This window comes from Spinacia oleracea, chromosome 5 (assembly GCF_020520425.1).
Source record: "Spinacia oleracea cultivar Varoflay chromosome 5, BTI_SOV_V1, whole genome shotgun sequence".
Lineage (NCBI taxonomy): Eukaryota > Viridiplantae > Streptophyta > Magnoliopsida > Caryophyllales > Amaranthaceae > Spinacia > Spinacia oleracea.
In genome coordinates, this window is record NC_079491.1 from 21,341,991 (window position 1) to 21,360,853 (window position 18,863).

General features: G+C 36.5%; 3 protein-coding genes across 3 annotated transcripts; 1 reads left to right on the forward strand and 2 right to left on the reverse strand.

Moving 5' to 3' along the window:
• Positions 1 to 1,216: 1,216 nt before the first annotated feature.
• On the reverse strand, positions 1,217 to 7,040 carry LOC110804257 (uncharacterized; the record flags this gene model as incomplete). Its single annotated transcript, XM_022009825.2, has 4 exons — positions 1,217 to 1,530; positions 1,721 to 1,831; positions 3,168 to 3,371; positions 6,892 to 7,040. Coding segments are annotated over 4 exons (498 nt in total), but the record flags the coding sequence as incomplete, so codon positions are not given.
• Positions 7,041 to 10,235: 3,195 nt separating this feature from the next.
• Positions 10,236 to 12,649, forward strand: LOC110804239 (pentatricopeptide repeat-containing protein At3g09060). The gene is made up of 2 exons (XM_056828583.1): positions 10,236 to 12,421; positions 12,527 to 12,649. The coding sequence occupies exon 1, from the start codon at positions 10,337 to 10,339 to the stop codon at positions 12,404 to 12,406; it is 2,070 nt and encodes a 689-aa protein (XP_056684561.1). The 5' UTR covers positions 10,236 to 10,336; the 3' UTR covers positions 12,407 to 12,421; positions 12,527 to 12,649.
• Positions 12,650 to 13,479: 830 nt separating this feature from the next.
• Positions 13,480 to 14,775, reverse strand: LOC110804240 (uncharacterized). Its single transcript, XM_022009798.2, has 2 exons — positions 14,316 to 14,775; positions 13,480 to 14,232 (listed from the first exon to the last, which is right to left on the reverse strand). Exons 1-2 carry the CDS (start codon positions 14,649 to 14,651, stop codon positions 13,792 to 13,794), a joined length of 777 nt encoding a protein of 258 aa, XP_021865490.1. The 5' UTR covers positions 14,652 to 14,775; the 3' UTR covers positions 13,480 to 13,791.
• Positions 14,776 to 18,863: the final 4,088 nt, after the last annotated feature.

An 18,863-nucleotide genomic window follows, 5' to 3' on the forward strand; every position in this document is an offset into this window, starting at 1 on the left:
AAATTGTCAGTTTGCGACTGTAGCCTCGTGCACTCAAAATTGGCGACCGTACTCACTGCTGCAAATACTACACTGTCTGGATGCCCGCGCAAGTGTGGAAATATGGTAATATTTAATTATAGTTCTTGTATACATGTGTGGTGTAGTTGTGGGGCTGTGAAGTGGTGTTGTGTGTGGGTGTGTGTGTGTGTGGGTGAGGGCTGGTGTAGTCAGGAGTGTGTCTGCGAGACTGCAAGGTTGGTTGTATGAGCTAAAAAGTGGGGTTTCAGATGCTATTGCAGTTGGTGCATTGGTTCAAGTTGTTGTCTATTTTGTTGGGCCTCTGTAGTTAGGTGTTGTGAGGAGATCGAGGTTATGCAGGGTTATCGTAGCAGCTTCTGTTATGGTTTTAGGAGGTTTTTGGTGATGATGTTGCCTGGCTAATTGTTCTTTTCCCTTGGTGTCGTGGTCTGATATGTCTACTTGTTGTAGCAAAATATGATCTAAAATGAAGAGGTCGTTATTGCCGTTGTTGCTATAGAGTAGATGTTGCCGCAACTGATATATCTTTTGATTTTAAATAGATACTGACCTCAAATCGAATGTGATCTGAAATACATGTTGTCGGTCTCTGGAGTTATATTGATAAAAGGAATTGCAGTAAAGTTGAGTCTCGTCTGCATGCTGATTCTTGTCTAACATCATCACTCAACAGCTTCAGACTGACAATCCTGAGAAGGTGAAGCTAGTGTTCTGATATGGGAGCGAGACAAAGAATTGTTGCATCAGCTAGGCTGTTTTTTTTTTTTTTTTAATAATGTATATAATCTTGACTAGTTGGAGTCTCCTTATGCAAAGATTACAATAGGTTGCAGTATTTATATACAATTTTGTCATTGGAAATGGATATTTTGTATCAATCAATACCCCAAAGCTGATTATCATGATGAATCTTTAGTGATGGGAGTTTGAGTGGCAAGAATTTCCTCTAATGTTAACAAACCCGAACTTTAAAATTTTAAAAATGAGCAAAAATATTTGTTCATTTGTGTAAACTGTATAAAATGAGCAAAAATATTTTCTCATATAAATTGTTTTGAATGTTAAGTAATCTGAGATTTTAAAATATTTACTCATTTAGACAAAATGAGCAAAAGTTTTGAATATTAACAAACCCAAACTTTAAAATTTTAAAAATGAACAAAAATATTTGCTCATTTGTGTAAACTAAAAAAAATGAGCAAAAACATATTTTCTCATTTGTGTAAACTATAAAAAATGTCATATGGGAAAAATGTAACGAGTCAGTTGACATTTATTCTTTTGGGATGTGCGTATTACAGATGATCACCCTTGAACCTCCATACAATGAATACATTAACAAACATCATGCTCGTATGAAGGCAAGTTCGGGTGTAATGTCTGATTCATTAAGAAGAGTGGTTGGCCCTGCGGCTAAGCGGTTCATTGAGAGGTGTCTGGCTCCTGCTTCTGACAGACCCACGGCGAGTCTCCTTTTAGATGATCCGTTTCTTGAACAGACTATTGTTCCTATCAATTCAACACCAACTACAAATAATCAGAATATGACAGAATGTTTGAAGGTTGTGCCTGGTGAAGTGGATAGATTACTACCCAAGACATTTATGTTAAGAGGGACAAAAGTAAACAACAATAACAGAATATGGCTTGTCAGCTGCAGAAGTTGTAATGGTAACTCAGCTTATGGACACACTCATACCAGTAGTGGCATCTTATAGTGGTCGCCGGAGCGTAAAGTACTATGAAATATCGTGCCAGGATCGTGTTGTTATGCCAGTTTATCAAGTAGGCTTGTTGAGAAGCATGCATCCTGTTTCTCATGTAAGGCAAGTTATTCGACTGTTGATCAGTAGAATTCAAGAATAGCAAATCACTAATGCAGATCTTTCTTTACAGATAGAATTGAATTTTCTTTGTTAAATGTAGGGATATATCAAGTCGAGTATTATAGTTGTTGTGGAAATTTATCAAGTCGAATGTGTAGATCTAGTTTTGAGGAAATTTAATAAAACATAATGAAGTTTATTTGTAGTCTCATCTAAGTTTTGTTTTTATGTCATTAAGGTTCAAATTAATCTGCCCTGCATTGTCAATTAAATTGATTACTATACAAAGTAAACCTGCAGTTGCTACTTGAGTTTAGTAAAATTTCAATGCCACTGCTTTGTGGATGTATCCCAATGTTAGCTCTTGTACAGAAGGAGTATTATCCTGAGAAGACTTGTTTCAGTTTTTGCAACTTGTACGTTAACTATGATCGCGTTCTCTGAGCTTATACGGAGTATAAGTGTATAACAATCCCTAGTAGATTGACTCGTATACTACGTATCACATTCCAAAAGCATAGTTTCATACTCGCATATCACAGCCATACAGGGTGTTTGTTCTGGGTTCAGTTTTATAAGCATATCACAGCCACATAGGCTGTCTGTTATCTTTTGAATGATTTCCTGACTGCAGAGCAATCCGATTGCAAGGTGGCATATATGATAAGGTTCAATCAATATAATGGCATTCTCCACTCATCTGTTGTTGGGAGAGATGGTATTTTTATACACACTTCTTTTGATCAGGTTATGAAGAAGATATTAAACCTGTTGTAAAACTTGTCACCTCTGCTAACAAATTTCAGAAAAATAGGTGAAGCTATTGCTTGATTCCTAGGTCAAATTTGCTCATTTGTGTAAAATATAAAAAATGAGCAATTTTTTTGAATGATAAGTAGTTTGAGATTTTAAAATATTTGCTCATTTGGACACAATGAGCAAAAAAAATTAATACTAACAAACCCCAACTTTATAATTTTATAAATGAGCAAAAAAATTTGCTCATTTGTGTAAACTATAAAAAATGAGCAAAAATATATTTGCTCATTTGTGTAAACTATAAAAAATGAGCAAAGTTTTTGAATGTCAAGTAATATGATATTTTAAAATATTTGCTCATTTAGACACAATGGAGCAAGTTTTGAATATTAACAAACCCGAACTTTAAAGTGAAGATTAATCTACGTGAGATTCGAACCCACATTTTTTGTGCATTTGCACAATGCTCTACCTATTGAGCTAGTAGGCTAGTGGTTTTAAAAAGAAGCAACAAAAGTAAAGCAACGTTGTAAAGGAATCTGCCGTTGTATGGAAGCATACCTGTTTGATGATCCTTTGGCAGCATTGATGAGTTCATCTGCAAGGCACTCAGCAATAGTTTTGATGTTCCTGAATGCACTCTCACGAGCCCCTGTTGTCAGGAGATATATGGTCTGATTCACCCTCCTTAATGTAGAGATATCAACAGCCTGACGCCTAACAACACCAGCTGATCCAATCCTTGTGTCATCTTCTCTTGGTCCACTGCATTAGAATATATGTCAGGCAGGAACAATGCCTATAACCAGAAAATTCAGCACCATAACATGCCTTTTAACCAGAAAATTTAGCCTGTAAACAGTCTAACAGTAAAGGTAAGGATGATATGACGATTAATTCTAGACAAAGGGAGTACCAAACAAAGAGCTTAACAGATAAGTTCATCCCATTAGCTTTAATAAAATTTAGAAATATGCTTTCTTTTCCATGTTAAGACACCTTCAGTTGACACGCAAGCAAAAATAACGTTTGAAACTAAATCATTTTCCTTATCTGTAAATGTGATCTTTGTTCCCTTTTTCTATCCCGACTTTACTTCTATTGACAGTATTTTCTGTTTCTGGTACATGACATCTGATTTTCGTTACCATCAAGAGAAAAAGGATCAAAGTAATAGTGCCAACACCTAAACACATTTATACACTTTAGATACAAGTAGTATTACCCATTGGCATCTTCAATAGGAGGCGGTTTCTTTTGGGTGCTATCCTCACCAGGGGCGGACCCAGGAATTTATAAATGAGGGTCCAAAACAAATTGCATTCTAATTTCTCATATTTGCTTCTTTTAGTGGGTTAAAGTTTAGAGGTAAGTAGCCGAAATATTAAAAGCACCATAATAAAATATATGTAGAATTTAGGAACATTTTTTTTGGGTTTGCAATAACAATAAAACTCAACACATAATCCAAATTTCAACAATAACTTGGGGCGATATCAATTTAAAATGGAAAAAATGAGTTTTTCATCGTTGAAAGAGATTTACTTTATTACAATAATTGCCACTGAACAAATAGCACACAAAGACACTAATAAAAAAAGGAACACCATTCTTAACAGTTATGGGGCATTATGTTATTATATACGTACGAGGGAATTAATTAAGCCTCTAAGTCTAAGAAACATGCAACTTTAAGTCTGTACAAGCGGAATGTAAAAATACATTAAAAGTATATATCGATCTTATGAAAAGTACAAAAAAAAAAAAATGAATTAAAAATAACATTACTAATTTTTTTGTGTTTCTGTAAAATGAAAATCGTGAACCATAGGGAAAAAAAGAAAAAGTGATAAAGGAAAAGGACTTGCAAAGCGAAAAGAAAAAAAATAAACAAGAATAATTTAGATGATCAACGAAGGATAAGTAATAAACAAAAGGAAAAAAATAAACATAAGAAAGAAGGGGTTAAAAAATTATATTTAACACCCTTTTAGGAGGATTCGAATCCAGACAAAATGTGTAAAACAATGTTCAAGCAACCATTAAGCTATAAGTATATTTCATTGTAATTAATGTAAGTTAATTATACATAATTTGACTATTTCAAGTGCAATAAATTACCCCAATATCAATTTCACAGTTTTTTTTCAAAAATAATGGGGGTCCCTTTGGACCCCTCCGGGTATATATAGATCCGCCCATGATCCTCACTGTTTGTTTGATACATATTCTCACTTCCACCATCACTGTAGACGTTCATCCTGAATCACGAACACAGGATTAACATGGCAGTCCACTATCAGGGGGCGTTTGGTTGGGGGTATTCAGGAAAGGGAAAGGGAATGGACTGATATCATTCCCTTTGTTGTCGTTTGTTTGGCATGTTTCACCATTCCCTTTACCCAATTTCATTTTTGGGTTACCCCCAAAACCTTCTACCTTGATTCCCCACCCCCCCCTAGACTTTTCCATTCCCATTCCCCCCAACACCTCTCAAAAACGTTGACCACCACTTGACCAACCTTGACCAACCTTGACCAACCTAGGTCACCTGAACCCCCACCTCACCCAGCCACCAGATCAACCACCGGCGAAAAGGAGAGATGGAGACGGAGGGGGCGGCGGCGAAAAGGAGAGAAGGAGACGGAGGGGGCGGAGAGGGGCGGCGGCGAAAATGGAGAAGGAGAGGGAAGGGAAACGAAGAGGAGATAAGGAGACGGAGGGGGTGGGGGAGAGACGGCGGCGATAGAGGGAGAAGGAGAGGGAAGGGCGGCGAAGAGGGGAGAAGGAGACGGAGGGGGAGGGGGCGGGGGAGGGGCGGCGGCGACAGAGAGAAGGAAAGGGAGGGGCAGCGAAGAGGAGAGAAGGAGCTCGACGGAGGGGGGGCGGCGGCGACAGAGGGAGAAGGAGAGGGAAGGGCGCGGCGGCGAAGAGGAGAGAAGGAGACGAAGGGGGCGGCGCCGGAGGGGAGGGGGATGTGGAGGTGGTCAGAAAAAATGGTGAGAAGGAAGGTGAATGAAATTAATAAAAAGCTCCCAAACAACATTTTATATCAAAGGGAATGATTTCCATTACCATTCTATCCCATTCTTGATTCCATTCCGTTTACCCCTTGCGAACCAAACGGCCCCTCATCCTAACCTGAATTTGCTTAAACAAAAACCTTGACACCGGAGGTACATCTGTAGCAGGATAATGCAACCCGAGATACTACTGTAAATCAGGCTGCTTACTCTCAGCCACAACCTCCCCATGTTCATCCTCGTGAAACTTATACACCATAACCGTATCATAACCAGTAAGCTGCCTCACACTCTCAACCACAATATCACACAAAATCTTAATATCCCCATCAGGCACAGACTGCAAATGTGAAATTTCCCTCACAGCAAGCTTCTGAGACTAAACCGCCCCAGCAATCGACAACGTCAGGTCCTCAGTCCTAGCAGGTTCCAGATAAATAACAAACCCCACATCAATCCTATGCAAAATTGCCTAAAAGGGCTTCAAACATAATTCTAAAAAGGCATCTGCAACTCTGCAAGTCCGCAAACATAATTCTAAAAAGGCATCTGCAACTCTGCAAGTCCGCAAAACAAACTTGATATTCCCTTGTCAAGCAAACAAATAGCATAAAAAAATCTGTAACAAAGCTCAAAGAACTAGCAACTTCAGAAATACACTCATTAAATCCATCAGATCATTTAACAGCCTTTGCTACTAATTCTAAAGTAATGGGAAGTTCTCTATGTCTTAACGGCTACCTAAAGATAGTAGACGGGGATTATACTAGTCACTATCAAACAGTTAAAATCCAACTAAAAGGAAATCATACAGACGGCTACCTAAATTTATTGCGAAGTTGGTGAAAGTAGCATCAATTGCAGCTTCGATTGATTATGAAGCAACCAAGATCTTTGGATTAGTATTATTGTTTTTTGGAGTTTATGCTAATTAGCCAAAGCAATACCTGTTCTTCATATCACTGCCATTGTACTTTGAATTTACTATCCAATTCGAGTTAATTGCACCAAAATTCGACATACTACAAAATCAATCACAACACTACTTAATTGCACCAAAATTCGAATAGACTACAATCATAAAAAGTATGGGGGAAAGAGAAATACATTAGCATAATAACTACCAAATAATCAAAAGACTAATTCAAAGAACAGAAAACCCTAATTCCTAAATCTCAATCGAAAAATCAAAAGAAACAAACGAATTAGGACAAAACTTCAATCGCAAAACGTACTAAAGAAATACAAATCCAATATCTAACCTGGGAAATCGAAAATCAACCTCAAAGTAACTGTTGCAATAGATCTTCGAAATTGGGGATGAAGATGGAGGTGAAGCTCTGAATCGCAGAAGAGGAGAAAAGAGGAGAGAGAAAGTCCAACAGGAAAAACAAAGAGGAGTGAGAAATTTTCAGAAAATTGAGAAGTCATTCAGAAGGAAGAATTACAAAAACAATGTTAATGAATTTATTTGAATAGGTGAAAAAGGAGTTGTGCGATTGAATATTACGCTTTTGCCATTAATGAAGCTACGGTTTAGAGTTGTTAGATCCGATCACAGCGAACGCATGAGATTGCTTCTCATTCTTCTCATTTTAAGTTGCCATAAAGGAGGCATATTTGCTGAAATATTAGAGCGCCAGTAGGATTACTAATGGTTTCGGCCAATGAAAAATAAGATATCTAATTTATTTTTGAATTGAAAAAACTATGTGCCACGTAGATAATTAATCATATGACACAAATATGCAAACAAAAAAGTTTTGATTAAAAAAAAGACTTAGATCTAACCTAAAACTACTGTGTTACTTTTTTCTACTTACTATTACTATTAGATAAATTAGATATGAATTAGGGACTTTTTGCTACGTACTACTATTATTAGATAAATTAGATATGAATGATGGGTTTTTAGAGAGAGAGAGACAACAAAAGTTTTCAGCTTTTTTTCAAGTAAAAATGGAAAAAATGGGGAATTTTATTCGTTTATTTCTGGCTCTAAGTAATTTTAAGTTAATTTAATTACTCAGGATTAGCTTAAGGTCACTTTTCTTTGTACTTGGGTTATTATTTTCAGTGGGGTAGAATTTAATGACCATTAATTAGTAAAATTAGGATAAATTAAGTAAAATTAGTATAAAATTAATCAAATACTCTAATAATTAAAAAAACAAATCTAAAATAACATTCATTCAAAATCAAACACTAATTTAAAATAAAATTTATCCAAAATCAAACACTAATCTAAAATTAAATTAAATCCAAAATCAAACATTAATCCAATATTAGAGCGCCACGTAAGAAATCTAATGGTTTCGGCCAATGGAAAAATAAGATTTTTAAATTATTTTTGAATTAAAAAAGTCAAGTGCAACATAGATAAATAATTAGGTACCACGTAGATATTTTAATTAATTAATTATTAATATTACGCATATACAATTTCATCCAAAAACAAACACTCGAAAAATTAAAAAATAAATCTAAAATGAAATCTAATCCAAAATAAAAAAACTGATCTAATATATGAAATATAGCAGTTCGTATATATAAGAGCTTTATTTTAAGCTAACAATTTAATAGAATTCGTGCAACGCACGGGCTAAAATCTAGTATGTGTATATATATATATATATATATATATATATATATATATATATATATATATATATATATATATATATATATATATATATATATATATATATATATATATATATATATATATATATATATATATATATATATATATATATATATATATATATATATATATATATATATATATATATATATAAAGGAGGCATATTTGCTGAAATATTAGAGCGCCACCTAGGATTACTATTGGCTTCGGACAATGAAAAATAAGATTTCTAATTTATTTTTGAATTAAAAGTCACGTAGATAATTAATTAGGTGCATGCCACATAGATATTTTAATTAATTAATTACTAATATATACGAATCCTTCCAAAATCAAACACTCTAATAATTAAAAAATAAATCTAAAATAAAATTCATCCAAAATCAAACACTAATCTAAAATAAAATTCATCCAAAATCAAACACTAATCTAAAATAAAATTCAATCCAAAATCAAACACCCTAATCGAATATTAGAGACACGTAGGAAATATAATGCCTTCGGCCAATGAAAAATAATATTTTGAAATTATTTTTGAATTAAAAAAGTCGAGTGCCACGTAGATAAATAATTAGGCGCCACGTAGATATTTTTATTAATTAATTATTATATTACGCATATACAATTTCATCCAAAATCAAACAACCTAATAATAATAAAATAAATCTAAAATGAAATTCAATCCAAAATAAAAAATAATCAAATCTAATATATAAATATAGTAGTTGACATATTTGCTGAAATATTAGAGCGCCACTTACGATTACTATTGGTTTCGGCCAATGAAAAATAAGATTTGTAATTTATTTTTGAATTAAAAAAATCGAGTGCCATGTAGATAATTAATTATGTGCCACGTAGATATTTTAATTAATTAATTATTAATATATACAACTCCATACAAAATCAAACACTATAATAATTAAAAATTAAATCTAAAAAAATTCATCCAAAATAAAACACTAATCTAAAAAATAAAATTCATCCAAAGTTAAACACTAATCTAAAACAAATTCAATCCAAAATCAAACACTAATCCAATATTAGAGAACCACGTAGAAAATCTAATGGATTCGGCCAATGAAAAATAAGATTTCAAATTTATTTTTTAATAAAAAAAGTCGAGTGCCACGTAGATAAATAATTAGGTGCTACGTATATATTTTTATTAATTAATTACTAATATTACGCATCTACAACTTCATCCGAAATCAAACACTCTAATAATTAAAAAAAAAATCTAAAATGAAATTCAATTCTTAATTAAATCTAAAATGAAATTTAATCCAAAAAAAAAATCTAATATAATATATAAAATATAGCAGTTAGTGTATATAGAAATTTTAATTTTACTTAACAATTTAATAGAATTCGTGCATCGCACAAGCTAAAATCTAGTAATAATAATAATAAGTTGAATTGAATTAAATAAAATTATACTCAAATAAACTTAAAACTTAAAAATTAAATTAAATTGAATTGAATTGAATAATCCTTAACTGAACTGTATTGAATTGAAATGAACTTAAAAATAAGCTCTCAGAATGAAATTTACTCCCTCTGTTCCATTTTGTTTGTTACGTTTGGACTTTTGCACGTTTATTAACATATTATAAAGATTCTTTTTATTTTTTATTAAAAAAATAAACTCAAGTAAAACATCAATCCATTAATCATTGCAACAACCAATAGGATTGTTTTATTATTAAAATGAACCAATAATGGAAAAGCACAAAGATTGTTAACTTAACATACTTGAGAAATTGTAAAGAAATTTAATGAGTTGAAAAAATTAGACCAATTAAAATTAAAAGGTGGCACACAAAATGATAGTATAATAAGTTTATAAAAGGAAAGATTCACCCACGTAACAAACATTGTGAAACACCAACAAAAGAATACGTAACAAACATTAAGAAACGGAGGGAGTAGCTAAAAAGACCAAGGTCAACTCTTTACCATCCCAACTCTCGCGCCAGAATTCTATGTCGTCTCCTAACCCAGCTTAATTAGGCCAATACACCAGAAATGAACTCCTGACTCCTAATATCATATCATCATCAATGGCTGAACTCCCAGCCCATCTCTCTGCAAAGAAATTGTTGATACTCCTCAAATCCCAGAAAAACACCAAGAATGCTCTGTCGCTCTTCGACTCAGCTACCCACCATCCAAACTACAACCACACTCCCATCGTCTACCATCACATCCTTCGCCGACTCACTGATCCCAAACTCGTCAATCACGTTACTCGAATCATCGATTTAATCCAAACCCAGAAATGTAGCTGTTCTGAAGATATTGCTTTGACTGTTATCAAAGCTTACACTAAGAATTCCATGGCTGAGCAAGCTCTTAATATTTTTAAGGAAATGCCCCAGATTTTCGGGTGTCAACCGGGTATAAGATCGTATAACTCAATGCTCAATTGCTACGCACAATCTAATCAGTGGGATAAGGCTGAGTCTTTCTATAATTATTTTCAGACATCGGGTGTTATACCCAATTTAGAAACTTTCAATGTTTTGATTAAGATTTCGTGTCGGAAACGACAGTTTGATAAGGCACAGAAGCTTTTGGATTGGATGTGGAGTCATGGAATATTTCCAGATAGTTATAGTTATGGGACTTTGATCCATGGACTTGTGAAATGTGTTAAATTATCGGATGCGTTGAAGGTGTTTGATGAAATGTCTGTGAGAGGTCTTACCCCTGATGTCACTTGTTACAATATTTTGATTGATGGGTATTTGAAATCTGGTCTTGTTGATGAAGCGAAAGAGATTTTCCATAGGCTAGTTACTGATTCTGCAGTTTATCCGAATGTGGTGACTTACAATGTCATGATCAATGGCCTGAGCAAATGTGGTCATGTTAGTGAGAGTTTGGAGTTTTGGCGGCGTATGAGAGTAAATGAGCGAACATTAGATGTGTTTACTTACAGTAGTTTGATTAATGGACTATCCAAGTCAGGAAATGTCAAAGAGGCTTCAATGGTTTATGCAGCGATGATTGAGAGTGGGCTTCTTCCTGATACTGTTACTTGCAATGTTATGCTTCATGGATACTACAAAGCTGTAATGACGGAAGAGTTTTTCAAGTTATGGGAGTTTATGACAAAAGAGGATCTTGTTAATACCGCAAGTTTTAACATTTTCATTAGGGGCTTGCTTGAAAACGGGAAGGTGGATGAAGCACTATCTATTTGGGAATTACTGCCTGAGAAAAGTTGTAGTAGTGATTCGACAACATATGGTGTCCTGATTCATGGGTTGTGTAGAAATGGATACCTAAACAAGGCTCTATCAATCTTGAAAAGGGCAGAGGATGGAGGTAAGGCAGATGTTTATGCCTATACACCATTAATTAATGCACTGTCTAACAGCGGAAGGCTTATGGAAGCTGTAAGTCTGGTAGATATAATGGCTGACCGTGGACATATTTTGAATTCCTATGTTTTCAATGCTTTAATAAATGGGTACATCCGAGAATCAAAAATAGAGAAGGCCATTACAGTTTATAAGGAAATGGTCAGTAAGGGTTGTTCACCAACACCTGTTACGTATAATATCTTGATAAATGGTTTGTGTAAATCAGAAAGATTTGAAGATGCATATATTCAGGTAAAGGATATGCTGGAGAAAGGTTTTAAGCTAGACTTGATTTCTTACAGCTTGTTGATAGATGGTCTTTGTCGAAGTGGGAAGATGAACAAGGCACTTCAGTTGTGGTGTCAGATTCTAGGAGAAGGTCATAAACCTGATATAACCATGCATAATATTATTATTCATGGACTTTGCTCTGATGGAAGACTAAACGATGCAGTGCAGTTATTTTCAAATATGAGGTGCATGGACTGCACACCCAATCTCGTTACCTATAATACGCTAATGGAAGGATTTTATAAAACTGGTGACTGTGAAATGGCAGCTGCGATCTGGGCCTGCATTCTGAAAAAAGGAATTCATCCAGATATCATCTCATACAATATTGTCTTGCATGGACTTTGTTCCAGCCACAGAATATTAGATTCCATAGGGTTTTTACATCATGCGGTTCATAGAGGAGTAATTCCTTCTGTTGTTACATGGACTATCCTTGTGAGAGCTGTTTTTAGTTATGGCATTCTATGATTATGGATGTTGCAAGTAAGTGAAGTTACTTTGGTTCTTCACATATAAGCTCTGTTACAAAAGGTAGGGAGTTACTACATTCTTTAGCAGTGTCCAATCTGTTGATGCATTTGGGTGCAGACCAAAGAAGAACAGTGGTCAGTGGTTAAAGGTGAAAGATCTTCTACAAGTGATGAATACTACTTTCTACTGCGAGGTTGTCATACTATGAAATCCAGTTTCCAGATAAGGCCAAGGCTTCAGGTAATTCTTATGTTTTGTGCAGAGCAGGATGATTTGCTTGTCCCTCCATTTTCTAAATGCATGACCGTTTGCTTAGTTTATAGATTTACTCCTAGGTGGTGGGTGGCCTCTTTGATTCTGTGCGTTTATGTTCTGATAATTTTGCTTCTACTTTAAAGGATAGTGAGGGATCTATTTTCCTTAATTTTGGAAATTTGGAGGGATCCATTTTCCTTCCCCTTAACTATTGGGATTGTTTGAAAGGAAGATGCATGTTCAGATTGCCTACTCATGTCCCACCTCTCTTCTTCTTCTCTCTATTCTTTTCCCCCTCCTTCCCTTTATAATATCTAAACCAAACACTCAGTAAATCATTGTCAGCAATCAGCTCATATCCTTTGGTGTCATAAGGAGAGTTCCATTCTTGTCTTTTCCAAAAGTTGCATTCTGTAGCCTGTCTAAAGTTTTTAGTTCGGGTCTTTCCTTATATGGACAGCTTGGGACTCTCTGAAATCAAAGTATCATTGCACCTAGACTGTCTATAAACAAATACAGTCGAATTACCTTCTGCATCTAAAAAGAAATATAGCCGAAAGTCAGAGAGCTCTCTAAATTTGTTGTGAGTTGCACATTAATCTGTTGATTGTTGAATGTTAACAATCTTGAAGCCCTGAATATCCATTCGAAGTATTTGTCTGACACAGTGCCTCAAACTAGAACATGGGCCGTTGCTGCTTGCTTTATCGGTATCTAAATTTCTACATGTGTTATACTTTATAACTGTTTGCTTATCCAAAAGCACAACCTTTCAGGTTAATGCTTCTATGCAGCTGTTCTATTCGCACCATAAATTTGAAAGCAAAAACATTTGTATTTCATTCATATGTTATACTTGTATAAAATTCACAACGTATTTGTACATCCAGAAGCATTGATTATGCCTGTTGTGATGGGTTTTGATTGTGTCAGAAAAATTAGCACCACAACTTTCAGGTTAATGCTTATACGCAGCTATCAAAAGCAAACTAGCATGATGCACAAAACCTAAGGGATGAGCAATACTAGGGTCTATAATATCTTGCTATACTCACTAGGTATACATTTTTTTTTCATACAATATTTGTTGTTTTTGAGTTGCTGAAGAAAAGATCACATAATTGAATTCACCTTTTTTCATCTTTGTCCTCCTTTTCATGCTTCTCACTTCCAATTGACAAATTTTGCTCATAGAAGAATTGGCTGAGCAATCCAACAAAAACTGCACCAAGAACAGCTATTTTCTTCCAGTCTGGTGGGGAAGCAATATACGAATCAGCAATACCGATAGACATGAGACCAATCAATGCAAGGTATATGTTTCTCCTGACTTTGGACGCAGCGCTATCTTTAGTAATATCACTAATTTTCTTTGCTTCCTCCTTGGCCTTTGCTTTATCAACTGGTGTCTTTTCCTGCAGGCTCTGAAAGAACAATCCTTCATTTCGACCCTTGACTATATCACCTTCAAAATCTGCCAACTCCTTTTCCCTCATAGCAATCTCCTCCTTGCTTATCTCTGATGATTCTTCAAAGGCTTGCATCTTGCTTTCAATGTTCTCCATTATCTGCTTATCACAAAACAGAACAAGTATTGTGTTATTATATTGGAATTTCAAATATTGATGAAGAATTAAGCAGATGAGCAGACCCGAGCACTGGCTTCATCGAGATCTTTTAGCGCACTTTCACCTATGGCATCCATTTCAGCATTGGCTTCTTCTGCAAATTGAGTAAGATAAGCTGATCGTTCATCCAAGAAGTCAGTGAGTCTGTACTTTTGAGTTTGAAGCATTGCTATTCTGGCCAGTAATTCTTGTTTTTTCGGGTCCCCTTGTGGCGGCGAACCCTCCGAACTCGAGTCTTTGGGTACGGACCGGCAGAGAGGGAGAGAGCAGAGCTTCCATAAGGTCCTTGTATGAAAGGTCGGATGCAGGAGATTGCTGGTGTTATTGAATGGGGTTTGGATTATCTTTATTGCAACCATTTTTTTTGTTGTTGAATGAAGTGTCCGGGAGATCGACTATTTCCCACCTCTCGTTAGAGTAGCCGTATCTATGTTATCTTTTTTATGCTCCAAATATAGCCATTTGGGTAAAGTCCATGTCACGTATTCTACACATCTCTTAGTTATTGACTTTTTTTTTTCTCTCTCTTTTGAATGTATCTATCTTTTAGCCCGTTGAAGGAACGGGTGGTTATATAGTGGCAGTTTAGCCAACTTTTAAAGTGGCAGTTTAGCCAACTTTGAATGATGGATAAAAGGAGGAGATGATACATGACATCTATTTATCTATGTTTCGCTTTTTAAATACTAGGTAAGTAGTTATAGATTGCAAATTACGGATCATGAAGGTATTTGTATCTAACTCATGCAAGATACCACCGCCTGTATCTTATAAGACATAATTAAATAAGTTTTGATTCAGATAAGGAAAGAGCTTCCAAAGAAATGTATACAAAACGATATGAAATAATAAAAAAAAAACCCCAAAGGTAATGAGGAATTAGGCTTGGTAAAGCCACACCCCTAGAATCCTCTAACAAAATTTTATTAAGTTCAATCGGGGCAAAAGAAAAATTTTGAATGGGTTGAGCGACTTCATAGTTAGCAAGTCAATTTGCCGCCCGATTACCTTCTCGGTGGACATGTGAAAGCTTCACCGACCAATCATCACTCTCAATCAACATCAGACATCGTGCTAGCAGATGTGAGCATTCTCCTCTACCACAATCCTTACTTTGTATAATCTGAATGCAAGAATGATTATCCATTTGTATGACAAGGTGTTTGATATCCAAGTCTTTGGCCAATTCTAGCTCTTTTGCAAGTGCCATCACTTTTGCTTTGAATGAGTTGCAACTACCAAAATTTGTTGACAGCCTCGAAATCAATTTGCCCTTTTATCTCGAATAATCTCCCCCCACCAGCTGGCCCAGGTGAGGCCTTTACGGCACCATCAACATTCAGGACATACCAACCATTTGGGGGTGCAGTCCATTTAACAAATACCTTAATTTTATTATTTGGTGGTGTAGACGCTTACTTTTGTCCCCATTCCCGAAAGGGAAGGTTCGATGATGAGAACATAAATCTCCGCTTGGCAACGCATCTCCTATAAAATGACGAATCTCAATCACCCTTTTCATTTCACCCGAACTTGCTATTTATAGAAACCTGCTAAAAATAGTAGCTGTCGTAATGGGTAGCCGCTAAAAGTGGCAAACCATAAAAAGATGGAACTTGTCAGAATTAGGTGTTGCACTCCAACATAAATCCTAAATGAGATGGAATTTGCGGTAAGAATCCTATTCCTAGTATAATTCAAAAATAAAGAGTCACGTATTAATTAAAATCCTAATGAACCTAGAGTTCGTAACGGGCCCAGACGCATTCCGTCACAAAGTTAATACGCGCTGAAAGACTCGGATAAGTCTCAAAGACTCCGCATGCCACGAGTCCAAACCTGACAAGGAAATACGACCCAGACCCTATTTTCAACGCCTGGCTCTGGGCGCTGAAAATACCTGGTACGTGTTTTTTCCTAATTCTCTTTGGATTAGAGCTCTAAAATCCTATCTTTCCTCGACCTGTTTTCCTATAAATAAGACCCCAAATTCGACGTGAAACACACAATTGAATATCCTGAGTATTGACTTGAACTTCTAAGCCTAAGCCTTACGCTGCGAAATTGTTCCCGCGTTCTGTCGCAATCGATCCAAAAATCGAACAGAACGCATCCTGTCCCTTGTAGCTGAAAAACTAAGCCTGGAAACTTGAGATTCGTTAAATAAAAAGGAGAAATAGCAAAGCCAAAGCGGTTAGTTTTCTGAGAACCGCAACGCGCCCCCTCTAGGGCGCGTTGTAATATGTCCCTCACATGATTTAATCGCTTTCTTATTATCCTTTACATAATTTAACTGCTTTTTATTGTCCTTTACATAATTTAACTGCTTTTTATTGTTCTTTACATGATTTAACTGCTTTTTTATTGCCCTTCGCATGACTTAATTGCTTTCATCGTAATAAGTATGATTCAAATGCTTTCCTCACATGTTATAAAAACTGTTAAACTATCAAATCTGATTGTTTTATCACGTAAAGGTTATACTTTGGGAAATCGAACTATCATGCTAGGTCCCTTAAATCGACTTAAAACAGATAATCGCGATCAATCTAGTATTATATGTTGCATATTGTTAAAATCAACTCAGATTAGTTTAATAGTTAACACATGTCCCTTCAATTATTTATGCCGAGCTAGTAAGGATATCCTGCCTCTGGAGTTATCGACGAGCGAGTACTTCTCTCGGTAGTTACAGTCCCCCGAACCCTCAATCTCTACCCTGCGGGTGTATGTTGAGCGATCCCCACACCAGGGATCACAAGGGAACCTACGGCCGTCGTGGTCAAACATAATTGCACTCCCTTTATGTCACGATAACCGGGTTTTGTCAGTTTTTCTCATTGTCGTTAAAAGCTGAATGACGACTCCTATATTACTAGTCAAATGGGTGTAAACTCACAGGAAATCCAATTACACTTGATTTGACAAAAAAGAAACGTCACACCCACGAGGGACGAGGTCACGCATTAGCCTCGTGCTTTTTCGACCCCCTCACAGTGGCGACTCCACTGGGGAACGTTAATGAAATACTCGTGCTCGTAGGTAATCAAAATAGCCGAAGGGTGAAACGATCCTACTCCGCGTTTATTTCCTTATCAAGTTGGGACGACCTGAAAATCAGCATATTAATGTGAACGGGCAGAACCGCATAATGAATCTTGGCTCCCTCAGGGAGTTTGGACTAAGGATACCCATCGCCAACCGGGGGGTGCATACGCTTCGAATGTTGTCCACTCGGCACTTTCGCTAGTAGTACACCCGTCCCAAACCCAATCGCTCGCCCACTAGGTCCCTCTCGCCTGCATGCCCCCTTGGCTTGCACTTGCGGGTTGGCCTCTTGGGCGAAATTCGTCTGTTGAAGCCACTACCTCGACCGGGGCATGTGGTGGATCTATGATAGAAGCGGTACCAAGCTAAGCGCAAATACTAGCCATAGAGACCTTTCATAAACTACGTGACATATTTAATTTCCAAATCCATGTTTGCAATGTAGTTATGTGTAGCGAACTACGTGACTATGTTATGTTTGTGCGTACGGATAATGCTAGACAAACAATGTTAGAGAACCAACGACTTTAAAAATTGCCCAAACATTCGTGAACCGATTGGCCAAAGAGTTATACTAAAATACGTGTTCCGCAAACCCGAGCGATCGCCACCAAAACAAGCGACGCTCGGGATGGCCCGTAACGAATCCCATAACGCAGCCACGCGTAAAGGACGTTATTAAGCAAGCACGCAAAAACAAAGTCGCATGAACAAAAGTATACGCAAACAGAAAACGAGTACCAGCTAGGGACGCATTTTCAGCGCCCCTGGCTGGGCGCCAAAATTTCTAAACGCCCAGCGCTGGGCGCCGAAGTTGCTGCCTGGCCTTTTGGTCAGACACAGCAGCCTCGATGCCCACGCATAAAAAATACGTAGCAAAAAACACTTTTCGTAAAAAAATATATTGCTACGAGGGCGTATGAAAAAGCACTCGATTCTAAAAGCGACTTGTAAAAAATAAATAACTCCTTGTGTCGCCTCCTATGACGAAAATGTCCGGCACAAAAACCGAACATGCTAATGATTATGAATGTCACACGGGCAAGTGTTTCGAAAATCCAAAGAATGACCAAAAAAAAGAAACCCAAAATGTACCAACCAAGAAAGTAAAAAACCCAATAAGAGAAAGTCAAAGTCTAGACTAAGTAATGCTTAAAACTTTGGGGCCTAAACTTTAGCTTGTCTTATGAATAGGGCTGGTCCTGTCACTTGGTGCCGATCCGAAAATCAAAGGTTAGTGCGTCTCGAAGATACATCTCCGGGTTTAGTGACTCCAAGCTCCGTCCGTCGTTCCCCATTTCAAGGATCTCCTCTCCCCCAACCTCGATTCGCACCCTCGAACATGTCCATCGAAGATTTGCGGGACCAGATGGCCCAAATGACCCAACTCATGAGCCAGCTGAAAATGGAAAACGAAGCCTTAGCAGCTGCGCAAGCTAAGCATGACCTCAATAACGAGAAGAGGATCGAAAAAATGGTTCTGCAGCAAACCATGGGGAGCAAGTACTTCTCCCTCGATCCTG

Coding starts and splice junctions, on each gene's coding strand:
- LOC110804239 (XM_056828583.1), top strand. CDS start 10,337: ATGGCTGAACTCCCAGCCCATCTCTCTGCAAAGAAATTGTTGATACTC.
- LOC110804240 (XM_022009798.2), bottom strand. CDS start 14,651: ATGGTTGCAATAAAGATAATCCAAACCCCATTCAATAACACCAGCAAT. Junction 14,233..14,315: donor TCGATGAAGCCAGTGCTCGG/GTCTGCTCATCT, acceptor TGTGATAAGCAG/ATAATGGAGAACATTGAAAG.